Source organism: Seriola lalandi, unplaced genomic scaffold (genome assembly GCF_002814215.2).
Source record: "Seriola lalandi dorsalis isolate HSWRI2012SDOR001 ecotype SW California unplaced genomic scaffold, Sedor1 jcf7180002054544, whole genome shotgun sequence".
Taxonomy (NCBI): Eukaryota; Metazoa; Chordata; class Actinopteri; order Carangiformes; family Carangidae; genus Seriola; species Seriola lalandi.
Window position 1 is genome coordinate 1,090,573 of NW_019525097.1, and position 17,320 is coordinate 1,107,892.

The 17,320-nt window shown below is 40.2% G+C and overlaps 1 protein-coding gene across 3 annotated transcripts in view; it reads left to right on the forward strand.

Moving 5' to 3' along the window:
- cd2ap (CD2-associated protein) overlaps positions 1-17,320 on the forward strand; it is a 51,626-nt gene that overhangs the window by 11,382 nt on the left and 22,924 nt on the right. For 2 of the 3 annotated variants that reach the window (XM_023415026.2, XM_023415027.2), the window contains exons 3-10: positions 6,031-6,208; positions 8,057-8,157; positions 8,804-8,933; positions 9,889-10,067; positions 12,343-12,430; positions 12,873-12,967; positions 14,596-14,694; positions 15,675-15,728. In XM_023415026.2, the coding sequence (XP_023270794.1) occupies positions 6,031-6,208; positions 8,057-8,157; positions 8,804-8,933; positions 9,889-10,067; positions 12,343-12,430; positions 12,873-12,967; positions 14,596-14,694; positions 15,675-15,728 (924 nt within the window). Of the gene's footprint in view, positions 1-1,569; positions 1,607-6,030; positions 6,209-8,056; positions 8,158-8,803; positions 8,934-9,888; positions 10,068-12,342; positions 12,431-12,872; positions 12,968-14,595; positions 14,695-15,674; positions 15,729-17,320 lie in introns of those variants that run through there. The other variant, XM_023415028.2, reaches the window with a different exon arrangement.

Genomic DNA, 17,320 nt, shown 5'->3' on the forward strand with positions numbered 1-17,320 from the left:
TGAGAAGAAATGGTTTAGTTTATGTTCATTTGACGGGTGTAAGTGCGAGTGCGAAGAAAGGGGCGAAAATTTGTGTGTTCACTCAGGTGTTGTGATTACATCACTGCTGATCAGAGCCGGAGCCGATAAATACCTGTGACTACTGCAGAGTCATTTGACCTTGGGAGTAAATGCCAGTTGTAGCATTTTTCCATCACAGATAAATGCCTGATTGGCGTTAGCGAACCCTTAACGGGTTTTTTGACCAGTGGAAAAGCGGCTTTAGAGTTTGTGTGTCTGTAATTCATCACAAACTGATGCAGCAAGAGTGTGTATGTGCAGGCCTGTCGTTGTTTTTGCTGAATCGGGTGTGAGGTGATTGATGGTAAAAAAATAAAGAGTCAAATGTTTCCCTCCAGCCTTTATTGGTATCACAAGGACAATTTCAAAGCAGCTCTTAATCTGCTCTGTGTTTTCCCTGTGAGCCTACAAACTATTGATAGCGTGGGTTGATGCAGTTTGATGTTTGTTAAGGGAAATTAGATTTTAGAATCATTCAGCGCCACATGATTTTACTTCCATTCATCGTGGCAAAAAAAAAAAAAAAAAGAAATACTAATTGTCTAGATATTGTCATCAACAGAGGGCTTTTAATTTGACGCAGTGAACACAGCACACAGTTTACTCCATGTTACTCCTCAGGCTAGGGCTGGGCCACATAATTGTTATGATTAATTCTAATTTCTGTTTTTGCATCATTTGAAAATTATTACAATGTGCACATAAAGGCTATTTTTAGTCTAAGATTAGAACTGGCTACATTAGCCATCTTTAGTCTTAATCCTTGTTTCCTGTTTTCCTGTTTGATTCCAGCCTTAAGTTTGAAATTAATGTTAGCTAGATGGTCCAGTCTCACTTTTATCATCTTAAGAAATATTTGATTTCAGCTCTAAGTACATCAGTTCATACCTGGCGTGAGAAGACATCATGGACAAAGCCAGCTCCACTGCCAATATTTGCATTACCAAATAGGTTTTCTTTGTGACAAATGAATAACTGAACAATATATACAGCTCCACTGCCAAAAAAATCTGTTTAATTCAAATGAATTGATGTGAAATGTCACTGGCATATTGTAAATGATGATGACACTAGACCATGCTCCCAGTTAAATTTGGAAACTCAGTTTGCAGTTGATGATTGCAGACACTTAACTATACAGCAGACCAGTGGGATCTGTGTAGAGGCGAGTTGAGTCATAGTCATCTCTTGTTGTGTCCTGGTCGAGCACTTGAGGCACCTCAGTGCTCTGCTCTGAAATCTCCTTTCTCTGTGCACCAGCAAATGCAGTGTGAAATGAGTCTACTACACTGCTTCTGGCCTCTCTTCTCTCTCATCTCTCCTGTTTTCCCCATCCCATAATCCTGTGAAGTGAGATAGGTAATCTGCTAAACAGCCTGGCCCAGTCACTGAGCTTGGATAGTTAATCCTCTAAGGAGCCTGCTGGCTGTTGAACTTTACTCCCAACAAAGTTACAGTCAGCTGAGATGTTGCATTTCTTCTTCCTGCTCCCTTTAATTGGCGTTGTAGCTGAGCGATCGGGGGGACATGAGACATGCCTGCGATGGTAAGGAATGTAACTGAGCTCTGCCATGGTTAGTTAGGATTAACTGAGTTTTATCTTGTTGATTAAGTAACCTTTAAATGATTGTAATCAGTGGAAGATTGCCATAAAGATAAAAATATCTGTGTGTGTTTGATTCTGCTGAGTAATTCACTGTACATACGGTGAATTTGGGGTCTGCGTTCTTTGTAATTTGTAGTGACACAAGTATTAAAGTAAAGCACTTGAACAAAGGTGGAAGGGTGAACAGCTGGAGAGATGGATTTATTTCCAGAGATAGATGTTTCAAAAGTGTCAAACTGGAGCCTGAATACACCCACAATCTCCTTCTTCTTCTCTCCTTTCTTTTACCTTCTCCCTTCCTTCCATCTTTAACTGTTGTCGACACTGTTGTGACGTTAGCTATGCATGCTAGCTCGTATCTAAACAAATAGACGTGCTGTTGCGTTGATAGGGGACATAGTCAGATAGACATGTGCTGGCAGGTAGAAGTGTAGCCTTTGTAATAATAAAGGGTTATTGTGCTCAGGAACCGATAAGCAGAATTGAAATTCAATTGGCATTTTGGATTCAGTTCTAATTTGGAACAAATTTGTTTTGCCACTTTTCACTGCTTATCCTGGATGTGTATGATTTTATGTGAGTGTGTGTGTATATGACACATTGGAGGAATACAGTTGGTGAGTTTTGTTTTCAATTTTATCACGACCCACTTTGAGGAATTTCAACACCCATGTAATAATTACACATAAAAAAAAAAATACACATATACTGAAGAAAGAAAGAAAAAAAACAAACAAACAAGATCTCGATTGTTTTATGAATTCAATACATTAAGACAAGTAACATCCACCACAAAACAAGTAACTTAATTTAGTATTCATTCTCTAGTAAAACATCAGTCAACAGATTTTGCCACGTTCAATAATTTGGTGAAAGTATATTATATTAATTGAGCTGCGATGTGGACTAAAACTTTAGACTTGTTTTCTTTTCGGTTTATATTTGTTTACATTTTGTCAAATTGGCAAAATATGCTGAATTAGCTCTTTAACGCCTCCTGTTTGCAGTAAACCCGTTGATGTACAGACACTGGATTATTTTCACACTGATTAGATCTTTGATGAGAAAACATGAAAACATGATTATTCTCAGGCAGGTTCTATGAGGGGCGTCATTTTTTCCTAAGCAGTTTTAGACGATGATGAATGTCACAGATACTGATACACTCAGAACCGCAAATCATACTGAATGTAGAGGTGTGTGTTTCATGTCTGTGTGTCGAGTTGTGACTCAGAGAATCCACTTTTTGACACAAGGCGATCCAGCGCTGAGGGTTTTAACGTCGCTTAATTACCTCCACAAGTGTATAACAGCTGATGCTCCAGCTCCAGCTGCTGACTGTTAATGGTCAAACTACAGTAATTGACCTCCTTATGATTTTAGAGGCCCCCCCCTCTCCTTTTGTCAGTGGAGCACACCTCTTATGTTCCCTAAAGGACACATTATAAATTGACCAATACTGCATTTGTGAAAGAAATCAGCTGAGATTTAAGACAAACACAGACTGCACACCTCAAATATATCTTTGCCATCTCTTTACCAGTATTTCTTCTTTATCTGCTGACTTATAAATCAATATTTATCTATCTACAATAAGCTAATACCAGCTGGTTTATGAGTCTGGCGAAGTTAATGAAGACTACCTTTTTAAATAATGCCCTCCCCTTTATTTATGTCCCCTGTTGGTGATGGAAGTGGATTTTCATTAGATGAAATCATTGTCGGGGGGGTCACTGTTCTCTGATAGATCCACTCATGATGATTATGAAACTGTAAAACTGCCAACTGAGCATTGAAGTCGGTGCTGCTGAGAGAAAACACATCTACTAGCTGGGATGTGCTTTAATGCAACGCTAATTAATTTCACCTCCTACAGTAAAGAGCAGAGTGCTTCTTAGAAGTGAGTTGTGCTGTTGTCTTAGCAAAGTTCACAGTTTCAAGCATAAGATTGTCAAACACAAGAAGAAACTGAGAAAGCTTTTGAGTTAGCTTACCACGCTGGGAGAAGAGATGGTGCCCGTGTTTGATGTGCTCAGTGTATGTGCGATCTAATTAACACCCTGGATGTGTGGCATCAGTAAGTGGAAAACAGTTTGTGTGTGTGTGTGTGTGTGTGTGTGTGTGTGTGGGGCGATGTGTGGTCACACTTGTTAAGCGCTCAGCAGAGACCCCTTCACACTCTTCAGCATTGTGGGTGAACAACTCACTGATAACTGAGAATGGCAAAGTAACACGTTTGTGTTTATTCATCGTCCTCCCATACTTTTCTCTTCGTAGTTGTCAGTTTTCTGCAGCAGAGCTGTGAACTTTAATGAATCTGTCTCTGTAGCTGATTCATTTTTACGCACACACACACACACACACATACACACACACACACACACACACACACACACACACACACCAACACACACACAGCTGGACTTCCTCTCTAGTGAAATTGCAAAGTCAGCGTGTGTGAATCAGGAAGTGGATAGTGGATCATTGTTCAGCTACACACTCTCTCCCTCTCTGTCTCTCTCACACATTTAATTTAACTGCTACATCTGGAAACGACTTAGCACCAGTCCAATCTCTTTTGGTCTACTTGAGCAACAATCATGAGCATTTTCTTTATATAGCAGGTTCGTTTTGAGATTTAAAGATGATATACTGACTCTGTTGCCCTGTTTCTGCGTCTGGGATCTCCTTTTGACTTCGGTTTACACTGAGTGACAAACAGGAGTGACCTGGGGGTTGCAGGATATGCTGAGTGTCATAAATCAGTAATGTTTCTTGGGAAATTCAATGTAGAGATACAAAAACAGGTGTTACTTACATCTTATCTATTGTGAACAATTTAGATGCAGTATGGTAAGTGTGGTTAAGCGTCTGAGTTTTGAGGAGACCATTGAAATGCTTTTCAGCTGCAGAAAGCAAGGGATGCACCACCCTCTTAAACCTGGTCACAACTGTTTCTATTGCTTCATGTTTTTTGACTCATAAAATACAATAATATAAGTTTGTTTTATTAAAAAAGAACAACTGAATGTAACTCGTGATCATATCATGTATTGCAATATTAGAGATGGACTTTATCAAGATGGTAAATTATGCATTTCACCTATTTGACATCCCTGATTTCCAAGTTGATAAAGACCATCACACATAGTCAGGAGTAAAAAGAAAGGTTTTTTTTTTTTCTGTGCCTTCATTGTTGAGAGATTTACTATAAGCCCATTATGAGCCTAAATACAGTTTGGGTCTCCTGGTTTTAGTGGAAGGCATATTTGGGAATTATCTCCATAAAAATGGAGGGTGGATCGATGCATATATGATGCACGTGTCAGTAGCTGCACTGAGGTGAAAAGGTCTTTAACAGGAGAAAGAGTTAGTTTGGACTTTTAGGATTTACCTGATAAAACTGATTGTGACGTTAAGTAAGACACTTGGATTCCTACATATTAGTTTTTATAGCCACCTGGTCATTGACTAATGTGTCAGTAATGTCACATGCACACAGTCAGAGAGGGCTGAGTGATGAAGGCATCAGTGTCCTTCCAAAGAAAACATGCAGTTTAGGTTGATGGGAGTCTCTTAAATGACCCATAGGTGTAAATGAAGTGTGAATGTGGCAGTCTGTATGTGCACGTTTATGTTGGCGTATCCACATACATCTATACACTTGCCATTTATTATCCTGATTAGTATCTAGTGAAGGTGTGTTTTGGACTTTGCGCTGTTGTCAGGGTGTTTCCTAGGCTGGGAGAATGTGGCAGCTGTTTTACAGCCTCACTGTGATGTAATTGGGATCATTAGCAACAGCTAGATTTAGCATGAGTGGGCTGTGACTAGCACAATGCTGCATTGAGCGCTGGTGCTGGTTGCCATAGTTCCGATTTATTCTGTGATTCTGTAGCTCACCAGAACGCTGATCGTCACGTCACACACTGTTCACTTCCCCTTATGCAATGTGAAAACGATGCACGGTGGTTCACATTTCCCCTTTCCATCTGAACAACATCTTGATAATCCCTCTCTGATGACACTGTCAGTGTCTCAGGTGCCTGCCTCCTGTCCGATGTGCATTTGTGTAAGCGTAGCTGTTGTTTGTAGTTTGGAGATGAGTTTTGTTTATTGTCATTGTGGGAAAAATGTTTCTCTGACCACATCCAGAGGATTGGTGACCACACTGTGTTTGGCTGCAGTCCGAAGGGGAACAAAGGGGTTTTTGGGGTTTTATTTTGCCGATCTTCTGACACAGTATGTATATCCTCATCTACTTAATTCAGGATTGTAGGTTGAGGTTAGAAAATATTGTTTATGGTCAGTGGTCAGGACATGAGTAGTACCTAATGTGTGTGATGTGTGTTTTTTTTTTTTAGGAAGTGAAGAAGGAATCCAAAGAGGTCAAGGAAACAAAGAACGAGCCAAAAGAAGAGGCCTCTCAGCCTCCGAGGAGAGAGAAGAGCGCAGGGAACGTGGCCAACCTGGTTCAGAGGATGAGCACCATCGGCATCCCGACTGGCGGCTTCCAGCCTCAGCCGCCCGCAGCTGCAAAGAGTAAGATGCTTCAGTTTTGTGTGTGTTCGGATAAAGTCATACCTCGTACACGGGATGTACCAACACTGTTGAAATTCTACCACTATCAATGCCTGAGCTGTCTTTTTCACAGCGGACCTGCTACTGTGCTCTGCCTTCTCATTTCCTGCACTTTGACATCTTCACTACATTCAGTGCCTATGGTACTGTAGAAAAACAAGTACCGTCATGATTTCAGCATTTTGGCATTGACTTGGTACTGAAGTCTTGTGACATCCCTACTTCTTACTGCAGCTGGCCACGTTAGACTCGCTGAACGGATAATGACAGGAACACGAAGGCCTCACAAGACTTAAACTGTCTTTACATTTCTGCTGCAAATCCCAAGCATGTGGCGTTTCGCAGGTTAAAACAATATTATTATCTTCACCAAGGAGGTCATGTTTTCACCTGTGTCTGTTTGTTGGTTTGTCGGCCGGATTGCGCACAAAATACTGAACTGATTTGCACGAGTGATGGGGCAGATCCCATTAAAGATCTGGTTAAAGGGGCGGAGCCAGGAAGTTTTTTATCCCTTTGATGTAACATTGTAAAACTTTTTTTTTTTTTACATTTTCTTCAGTTTCTTAGGAAATAATGTTCAGATTTTTATGAACATTTATGGAGGTGTATGACTTTGTACAAGATGCAGATAATAATCTGGATTACGTAATGTTTGGCCACAGCGAAGCTTGGCGGCGGTACGCCCTCCACTGAGTCACTCTCGTATGTATACATACACATGTATGTGTGTTGCATTCCTCCACCGTGTCCAGTCTTGTTCAGAGATCCTATCATGAATGCAGTTTTGTCTCTGTTGTCTCCCCCTGAGCTGCTGTTACTGTGTTTCTGTTCCGACAGAAAAAAGATCAGAGATCGACTTCAGGGAAAAACTCACCTGTAAACAAAACAGCGCTGTTTGAAATCTGATCATGGTGATGAATTTTGTGCGACCACTTTTAACTGATACACAGGTGAAACGGGACAAACGCACACGTTAATGCAAACGCTCAAACCTGTCGACAGTATGATACTGCGATAAAATAAAACTGACCAGGCTTGTGCCAGTTATTGAATGATCTCCAACTATTGAATGATTGAAAAGACGATTGCTGATGCCTTTTCGGATTTTCTGATGATTTATTCATTGATTGGATGGTGGCTCAAAATGGAGTTAGTCAGTCTGTCGTGTACCTTCCTGAAAGATGTGTTTTACATTTAGAAGCAGGATAGAATATCAACCTAAAGCAGCAGCTGTCACCTCTCTGTATTTGGATTTAGGGACAGTAGCATTTGGAAGAGGCTCAGGAAGAAATCTTATAACAAAGAAACATACCCAGGGCCAGTGTTTAAACCTGAAGATCATACAACATGTCTGTTATTGCTTCGTACAGAAATGTGCGTCACAAGACTGGGCCCCATGCACATTAAACATAATGTCTTGTATTCTTATTACCTAAACTCACTTTAAATTTTTTACACAGTCACTGGACTTTACACCATTTCTTCTTTGGTTTTAAAGTTGTTCAGCAGGGTGTGTCTGCTGCCTGCCACGGGATCACCTTGCAGAACAGTCCGGCTGTTCCTTGAGGGGTGGGGTTCTTTATTGCCCTCCTACTTCCTGGATTTTAACCTTGCTTACATGTCACCTGTCTAAGTTCTCACACCACCCCCTTTGACATTGAGGAGGAGGAGGAGGCCAGAGAGACGTGCTCATACGGTTTATTTGGCAAAAACAAAAAACGCAGACGGGCACGCGGGCCCATGTGAGACCACACAGCAGGTTGCTTTGACTAACTGCTGTTTCTTCGACTCCCTTTGTTTTCACAGAGCCCAAGAAGAGACAGTGCAAAGTGCTGTTTGAGTATCAACCACAGAATGAAGATGAGCTGGAGCTGAAAATCGGAGAGATCATAGAAATCACTGAAGAGGTACTTTTAACATCATCACTTACTGATTCATACATGTCACAAGAAATCTGACCAGGTCACGTTGAGTGCCCCTTCTCTTCCTGTGACATCTACACTGGCTTTAGTCTTTTTAGACCAGTGTTTCAGCTAAACAACACACCAGACTTCAGTAAAATACTACATTTATGTTATGTTTTTAACCACTGAAGATACACTGACTGATGACTGGTTATTAGTGGTCGTGGCAAGTTGGAACAAGTGAGAGATCCGAGCGGCAGAGAGCACTTTGAGTAAAACAAGAAGCTCCAATATGTTTCTGTAAAAAAAAAAAAAAGAAAAAACAATTTTGTGTGGTGAGCTTGACTTGAGAAGGAAAACAGATCATTGTGATTATTCTGTATCGATTGATTTTAAACATCCTGGTGAATTTCCTCACAGTTTGTTTTTTTTACTTCCTTAACTGCAGGATTGAATATTGGAGACGCCGCTTCAGATCTTGTTCAACGTGTTTGTTTTGTTTTTCTTTTATGCATTGTGGATAGATAAGAAAAAGTGGGTGAGGTGCATTATCCAGAGCAGCTTCCTGTTAAAGTTGAGCCCAGTGGAAGCAAAGGACCCCAGCACCATCAGATTTATTGCATTACTCCATTTATTTGTCTGTGTGCAGGTTGAAGAGGGCTGGTGGAGCGGCACCGTGAACGGCAAGTCGGGACTGTTCCCCTCCAACTTCGTCAAAGAGCTGGACGCCATGGGAGAGGACGGAGAGTCCAATGACGCCGCAGCAGCAGATGAGACCGGTAAAGACAGAGACATAAAAAAAAAACAAGCAGGACTTTATGAAGTGTGAAGGGTGCAGCTTAGTGAGGCTGGAATTTAATGTTTGCTTAGACTTGATGCCAAAACAAAGCTCAAGGCAGGTGCATTTGCTGCAGCTCAGTAAACTTTAATGTGGCTGTCAAGTCCGTGTACAGTGACATTTAAAATGAACATGATGTTCAGGAACACTGTACAAGAACAATAGCAGGACGTTCACATAGTTAATGACAACAGCTGTTTACATCCACAGATATTTATATATTTTTCAGACATTTATTCTCTGGCTGAAATATTGAAATATAAAAACTGTTAATGCAGAGCGTTTTTCACCACCCTGTTGTTGTTGTTTTTGCTGCTGCTGCTGCTGCTGCTGCTGCTGCATTATCACACATTAATGTGCACGTCAGTATAATTAAATTTAGTGGTGGAGCTGCTAAGGTGTGAATGCAGCCCAGTTGAAACAAGTCTGAACAAGAAGGTTGGCTGAGGCTTTAATCTGCTAAATCGTTTGTCTGCTAGTTACATGACTGGAAGGTACGGCAGCTCATTTAACAGCTCTGTGTGTGTGTGTGTGTGCGTGTGCGTGTGTGTGTGAGACTGCGTTTGAACGTGCTAATTTGATAAATATTAGTGCTAAATGGAATATGATACAAGTCCCCCATCCTGCATCTGTTCTACATTAGAGATGTGGTGACTTGAGTTACTGAGCTTTTATGAATTAATCTTTTCATTCATATATGTAATTGCGTAATACTGTAAAGCTTAGGTTATACACAAACACAAGTGTTGCACCCTCCGGTGGCTGAAAGGGGAATAAAATTGGTATTTTACGAGACAAATCATTTGTCTTGTGCTACACGGTATTACAGCGGGAGGGAAAGCAGTAAAATGTGATACTCGTGGATTCATTCACTCACTGTTGTATCTTCTCCCCAGATGCAAGTGCAGTGGAAAGTGTGACCACCCCCACATCGCCTCAGCCTGCCTCAGGGAACGGCGTTATCGCTCAGCCCAAGAAGATCCGAGGCGTCGGCTTCGGAGATATTTTCAGGGAAGGTTCGGTCAAGCTAAAGGTCCGACTGCCCAGCCCCGACATGGAGGAGAAGAAGGACAGAGTAAGTGTGAAGCAAACTCAGAATATACAGTGTACATGATGACAAGAAATGATGTGAAAGTTGAACGTGGAAAAAAGCATCATGATATGTCCTTTCTGTATATTTACATATATGATTATCACTGCAAATACATAACACTGCAAAACGTTGTATATTCCCCAGTATTAAAACGATCAGTTTGGAGATACTGAGCATCAAACATTTAGAAGATATTGTTCAGAAATAAATGGTTTAGAACAGCTGAATTATATTGAAAAGTAAAATAACTGAAGCACTTAAAGGTTTTTAAACTTTGTTTTTTTTTTTAAAACAGATCACCAAAGTGGGTTTCAACATGGATATTAAAACTGCTCTTAAAACAGTTTTTGAAACATGTAGTTTTAAATTGCACATCTACTGTATTTACTACTATTTTTTGAGAGGATATTTATTAAATATTATTATTTATTTATTAAACAATTTGATAGCAAATGTGCTTATTTACTTACAGACTACACCAAGGTTTTCCTCGTATGAAATTTAAGATGTGGCCCATGCAATGTGTATTTTAAAGCGGGAAAGGAAACTCAGTGGTTAGTCCACAGCCAGGTGCTGAGCCTATTTTCCTGTCTAAAATCTAACCTCCGAGATCAGCAGGTGTAAAATCAGCTGCACAGACGGAGGGAAGTTTCAGCAGATAGAGAGAGAGAGAGAGAGAGAGAGAGAGAGTGAGAGGGTGAGATGTCGCACTAGTTCAAACAATGAAAAACACCAAAGTGATGCAACTAAAAAAAATCTTACAGCAAATTAAAAAGATGCATTATGATTGTTACTTTACAGGAGATCTTTGTTCAGCACAACACAAGCAGTGATGCACCAGCCTGTTAATTTTCACACCACTTTTCCTTTCTCTTTCTCTCTTTGGTGTCTGGCACGAGTGTGTTTGTTTGTTTCTAACGTAGTGACTCAGAGCAGCTTCTGTCCAGTGCAGCGTGACGAAGCAGCCAATCATACGTTTATTAAAAACGGCCTCTTACGTTTGTGTTTAATTTCTGTACAGATATAATCTAATCAAAGACGATAATAAGTTTTACCAAAAATATCCCCCCTGACACGTATTTGCAGAAGTCTTAAGTAAACATCCTCCGCAGTCTCAATAACATCACGTTACTACATCTACATGGCATGTGTCATTTATCTCCATTCTTTATTGTTTTGGAGGAAATCTCCTGATTCAGCCTCACACAGATTTAGCGTCAGAGCTCTGTTGTTTACTGCTTACACTGAAGGAACAGGCCCAGATTCTTTTGAAGTTTCTGTTTGTTGTGAACACACTTGTTTTCCCCCGCCATCAGCAAATGTACCTGACAAAAAAAAAAAAAAAAACTCAGTGAGGAAATATTGCCCTCACCTCACACAGTATTTTAGATTGAAGCTTGTTTCTGTCGTGGATCATTTCGTTCAGTTTGCAAACAATGAAGTGAAGATCATGCTGTGTGGGTCATCAGCTGCTCAATCTTGCATTTTGCCATTAACAAACAAGACACATGAAAGAATGGAGCCCAGTGGTTCACTGATTTAACACACTGACAAACAACAAATAACAACACAGGCTCAGTTTAGCTCTGATCTGAAACACTTCCCTTTCTTCCCATCTCTCTCTCTCCTCTTCCCAACAGCCCTCACACTCTGGTTCACCACTTACACGGCTTCCTTCACTCTCCTCCACTCCTCACATGCCACCACGTCGCATGCTCTCACACTCTCCCTTTCACAACCTCAGGTGTCTTCATTTGGCCTCGACCAGCTCACATAATCCACTTACCCCAGCAGTAGAAATATCAAAGACATGCAGCATCCTTCTTTTGACATTATCATTTTATTATTTATTTTTTTACGTTTTTGATCATTTTCTATCACACAGAAAAGTTCTGTTTTGTACTTTTAAAGAAGTTAAGTTCAAAACTAACATATCCCTTTTCATTTTTAGCTTCTTAATTGCCATATAACTCTTTTTTTTTTCTTTTTTTTTTGTGACTTGCTCATCATCATTTGCTGCAGAAAAGATCCAAGCCCTCTCTATGTTTCACTCTTTACTTGCTCTTTCAGTTATATTTCTTTCAATTAACAGCATTATTTATACTCATTTATACTTAATCACAGAGCCACGATCAGATGATTCAACTCATTCAGCTCTGACGCAAGCCGTCTCATTGACAGGACTCCTCTACATGAGGCCATATATCCACCCATATCCAATGAATCATTTCCATATGTATGGTTTGCTTCATTTTAGCCAGTCCCATCATTACCATCTGCTGCAAAGCCCGCCCATCCCAACACGACAGACTTGCAGAGAGCAGACGCAGACAGCAAATCCAAAGGTAAAAGACTATAAAAGTGCTGAAAAGGATGGTTTGACATGTGGAAAGTGTATTTAACGTCATCAGGTCATGACTGTGAGAGAAAAACTGTTTTCTCTGCTTGTCCTGTTTACGTGCTTGAAGTTGTTGTGCTAGCTTTGTTAGCCTTATTTACATCTGTCATTAGTTACAGCTCCACTGTCTGAAAACCCTGTGTCACAGTTGTCACAGGGTTGTTTATGTGTTCGGCAGACAGGATGTACTGACTTTCAGATACACCAGTTTTAAGCTAAACCAAGATCTGGCTTGTGTATGCGCATTTGTGCTTGTGCTAGCATAGTCGAATAATAGCTTTGTATACTTACATGTAGCATGCGGATGTTTTCCCTTTGTGCATTTGCACGTAAACCCCCTGTGATCTGTGTATCCACAGTAATAGATGCCAATATTCTGCTTTCCCCAGCTAAAGAGTACTGCAAGGTCACATTTGCTTTCGAGGCCACGAACGAGGACGAGCTGAGCCTGAAGGAGGGTGATATCATCCACATCCTGAGCAAGGTAAGCTTCCAGTCCTTTATGCATTGAAATGGTGAAACCAGAGAAGTTTTACTAGCTGAACTAACCTGATAGATTGGTTGTTGTGGGTGGTAGTTGTGTTGAAGGTCGTTTAACAAGAGTCTCTGCCATTGTTGTGTTTACAAGACAAGAAGTCTTATTAGCAACTTCCTCAGTGTAACGACGAGACAGGACGGGCTGGAGTTAGCTGGTTAGCATGCTAACTTAAGAAGAAGAAAAGAAGTGATGGATATAGAAGTAAAACAAGAGTTAAAGTTCCACCGCTGGAGACAGCTTTGGATGAGTAAAGGAATGAATTTTGATGCTGTAATGCTAACGTTGGCTATGTAGTAATAGCATTTATGTACATTTTTTAATTCATTTTTTCCCTCACGAGTCTACACTCAATACCCCCATAACGACAAAGCAAAAACAGAATTTTAGAAATTTTTATAAATAAATAAAAAGAGGAAATATCACATTGACAGAAGTGCTCAGAACCTTTATCAGTACTTACTTGAAGCTTGTTCAACTAAGTTCTGAGAGGTTTGGCAGAGAGTGCAGCCTCGAGTCTTCTTGGGTATTACGCAAAACAAGATTTGCACATCTGGATTTGGGGATTTTCTCCTTCTCTACAGATCCTCTCGAGCTCTGTCAGCTTGGATGTGGACAGCCAGATAAAGCTTAGATAAAGGTCGCAGGTTAGATTTTGTGTCATTGGAAAATCAACGGAACAGACTTTTTTAATTAACAGAAAAATACCTGCTCTGATCATACAAGTGACTACACTAAAACAAAACATATGTTGAAGTTTCAAAACTGGCTCAAAGTAAATGCACACGGTGTTGCAACAGTTTTTGACCGATTTCCGGCGTTCGTCTTCGAGTTACTGTGTGGCCCTCGGTGTGTGTGTGTCTGACGAGGTGATGGCTGTTTGTGCAGACTGAGAGAGAGGAACCTTTTCCCTACAGAGTCAGACGTGTTCCAAGAAGACGGCAGTAACCTGTCACTCACTAATCACCTCGCATGTCTTCATTTCCTTCTTTCACACTTTCACACTTGTTGATTTACAAACAATGGTGTGATTGCCGAGTAGCAGGAGAGGGCTTTGTTCTACTCTTCATCATTTCAGTTTTGTTATCTGACTTGAATGTGCATAGTTAGTAGCTATGATCTTTCTGTCACACCTCCAGGTTTTTGAAGGGGCCCCTTTAGCTTTAGCTGTCTCAGTTGACTGATTTAATCCTGTTGTAGAGTCTTACAACAATCCATTACAAGGCAACCAGCTAACTCAAACATCCAGAGACTGGCTCAGCTCTTTAAGAATGACTCTTGAGTATGCTGACTCTGATATTTGATGGCAGGAGAATTGTGACACATAACCTCAATTCATTCAGTTTCACTGGCCAGAGGTTTTCTGTAAAGCTACCACCATCTAGTGGCGACTGTACAGAAATGCATGTAAAATGACCAGTAGCGCTAAAGTGTTTGTTTTTACAGTGGAGCTTTTATTGGCTTTGACTTTAAAAGGTGCAAAATAAAGAGACAACAAGGAGATAAAAGAGAGATAATAAGATTATCAGACAGCCACCATTCACTCTTTTTTTCTTCTTCTATTGCTTGTCTCACAGGACACAGGAGAGCCTGGCTGGTGGCGAGGGGAGGTCGGTGGCGCAGAAGGCGTCTTTCCTGACAACTTTGTGGTCATGGTTCCTGAGGCAGAGAAAGAGGTGAGATCATAGAAGGAATAAAATGAACATATTGGCATTTATTGTGAAAACTGAGTCATTGCTTTTTTTCTCAAGCAAAAAATACCAAACATTACAGCAGTAGAACTGCGGTTCCAATCTCTAGGACTTGTTGGTTTTCTTTGTTTTATGACTGTCTTTGGGTTTTGAAGTGTTGGTCAACAATTCAAAACAATTTAATGATCACCATTGCGTGTTGCTGGAAAGTGTATAAATGTATTTATTCCCACATAATTACTTGTTTTTAAAAATGAATCAATTGCAGTTTAATGTAGAAGTCTTAAAGATGTTGTTTGGTGTATTTGACTCATGGTAAGAGATAAAAACCAGTCACACACACACATACACACGTATAAAAGATTCATATTTAAATACATTTTTTATTCTTTTAATGATGAAAATCTTGTTTTTTTTTCACTTTTATCAGTTAAAAAGCTCAAACACTCTGTATTGTGATTAAATGTCTGGCAAAAGTTAAAGTGGAGGTGAACTGGAACATCTTAACGGAGATAAATATTACTTAACTAAAAAGAGGAACTAAAACAAATAATATATTTTACAGTAGGAGATGAGAGATTAATCCACAAAAAATGCTGGTTTTATCTCAGCTCTCACATCTACAATGCGAGAAATCCTGCTTGATTTCTCATGAAGGCTTTTTCCACATTGGTGCTACGGCCTCTTGATAATCAGCCAGATACCTTTTATGTTAAAGGAGCTTATCGTTAAGAAGTGTCTCCCAGGCATCTATAACGATCATTGAAGACGGCCTCCAGGTCGCGTTTAAAAGTGCTCGAGCTGACTGTGTCAATTCTGTTTAGTCTTAACTGATTTCTCATCCCCACTCTCTTTCATGCTCCTGTGAGGGACATTAAAGCCCTCCGAGGTGTCCTTAAAGGAAGTGATTTGGAGGTATTGTACAGATTACGTGCTTGATTATATTCCCTGTGTTCATCTTTCAGACTCCAATGTCGAGAGGGTCAGTGAAATCATCACCTAAGCAGGAGTCGGAGGAGGTAAGCGAGCTGTGCCCTTGATGAAAGAAGATGTTTGTTCTCCTGCTGCCGTGTAACACATTTTGATCACACACTTTGACAGACAGTGGATAAATACCTTAGGGAGTCCCGTCCTCTGCCATAGCAACAGATCAGACTCACTGGTTTTAGTTTGGGAACTAGTTTAGACAAATATTTATTTGTTATAGTCAAATTTTAGTCATTGGATTTTTGTCCGAGGAAATCTAAAGACATAGAGGATGATTTATATTCATCATTCCCTCCGATGGCAACACGAAAAGATAGCCGACTGAAAGTAACTCAAACGTTACATCCACGTCCACAGCACTTTAAGTTACAGTAAAGCTCCGGTAACTTACCTTTTCATGGATGTTCACATGCTTTCTGCACGTTTTTATAGTTTTTCCAGCTGTTTTGTTGCTGCTTAACTCTCAGTGGATTGCACAAGAAATCTACTCCATAAATGGACATCACATCGAGTTACTGACTGAAACAGACCGAAGTTAAAACGCTTCATATTAAAGGTCAAGCAACTACATCAACGGTTTTGTAAGTCCAGAGCTGCGGTGTGTGACTCTGCAGAGGAACGCAGGTTGTTGAGTAAGACTTTGAATTAAAACCACAATTAGTTAATTTTTCCACTTTTTAATTATTGATGAAATATGTGAGACATTGTGTCTCATTTTGGTCGTGAACAAAGATCATCAATGAATATTTTTCATCATAGTTTTCCTTGACAAAGTTAACACTGATGAAAATCCACCCTGGATTTTCTCCAAACTTTTCACTTTACAGTTTCAAACTTTTAGTCTTCAGGAACAACCAACGCCGACTCAGGTGACAACACCTGAAGCAGTTTATCAGATCTCACACAGCTCCTTCTGGAACATAGAAATGTGTTCTTTTTTTTTAGGTGAGCTGCAGAGTCTGAACTGTGTTGTGCAGGAGAAATAACTCTGAGCACACGGATTAAACCCAGCCAGACAGAGTGGAGACCTTTGCCTGGTTACTCAGGTCTGAAGAAGGAAGAGTCCTGGTTCCAAACTTCTTCAAATTCAAAATTACTGCGAACACTCGGAGCTTTAGAAATAGTTCTGGTCTGAGTTTTACATCGTTGATGTTTAATACATTTGCAAGATATTCAAAAAATAGGTTTTCACTTTGTCTTTATGGGTTGTCGAGTGTAGTTTGATGGACAGAATGTTTATCCATATACAGTTGAATCTGAAACACAATAAAGTGCGCAAAAATCTGAAGCCGATGAAACCCATTTGAGAGGCAGATTGATAAACACTCGTCAAATGTTCGTAAACAGAAAAGAGAATCAAACAAACCTTGGCCTTCCCTCCGTCTGTTCTTTCTTACTTCATAACATCCAATGCAGAGATGACATCAGTTTCCATATTCTTGCATGAGATGATTTTCCATGTTTGGTTTGTTCAGACTCTGTAGGCTGCACACACAGTTGAATACAGTGACATGAAACCTCAAGGATACCGTGAGGTTATCTTCATTCATTAGTTGTGAGACCCTCAATTTAATCTTATTTAATGCTTATCAGAATTCATTTATTCAAGCTGTCACACTTCACA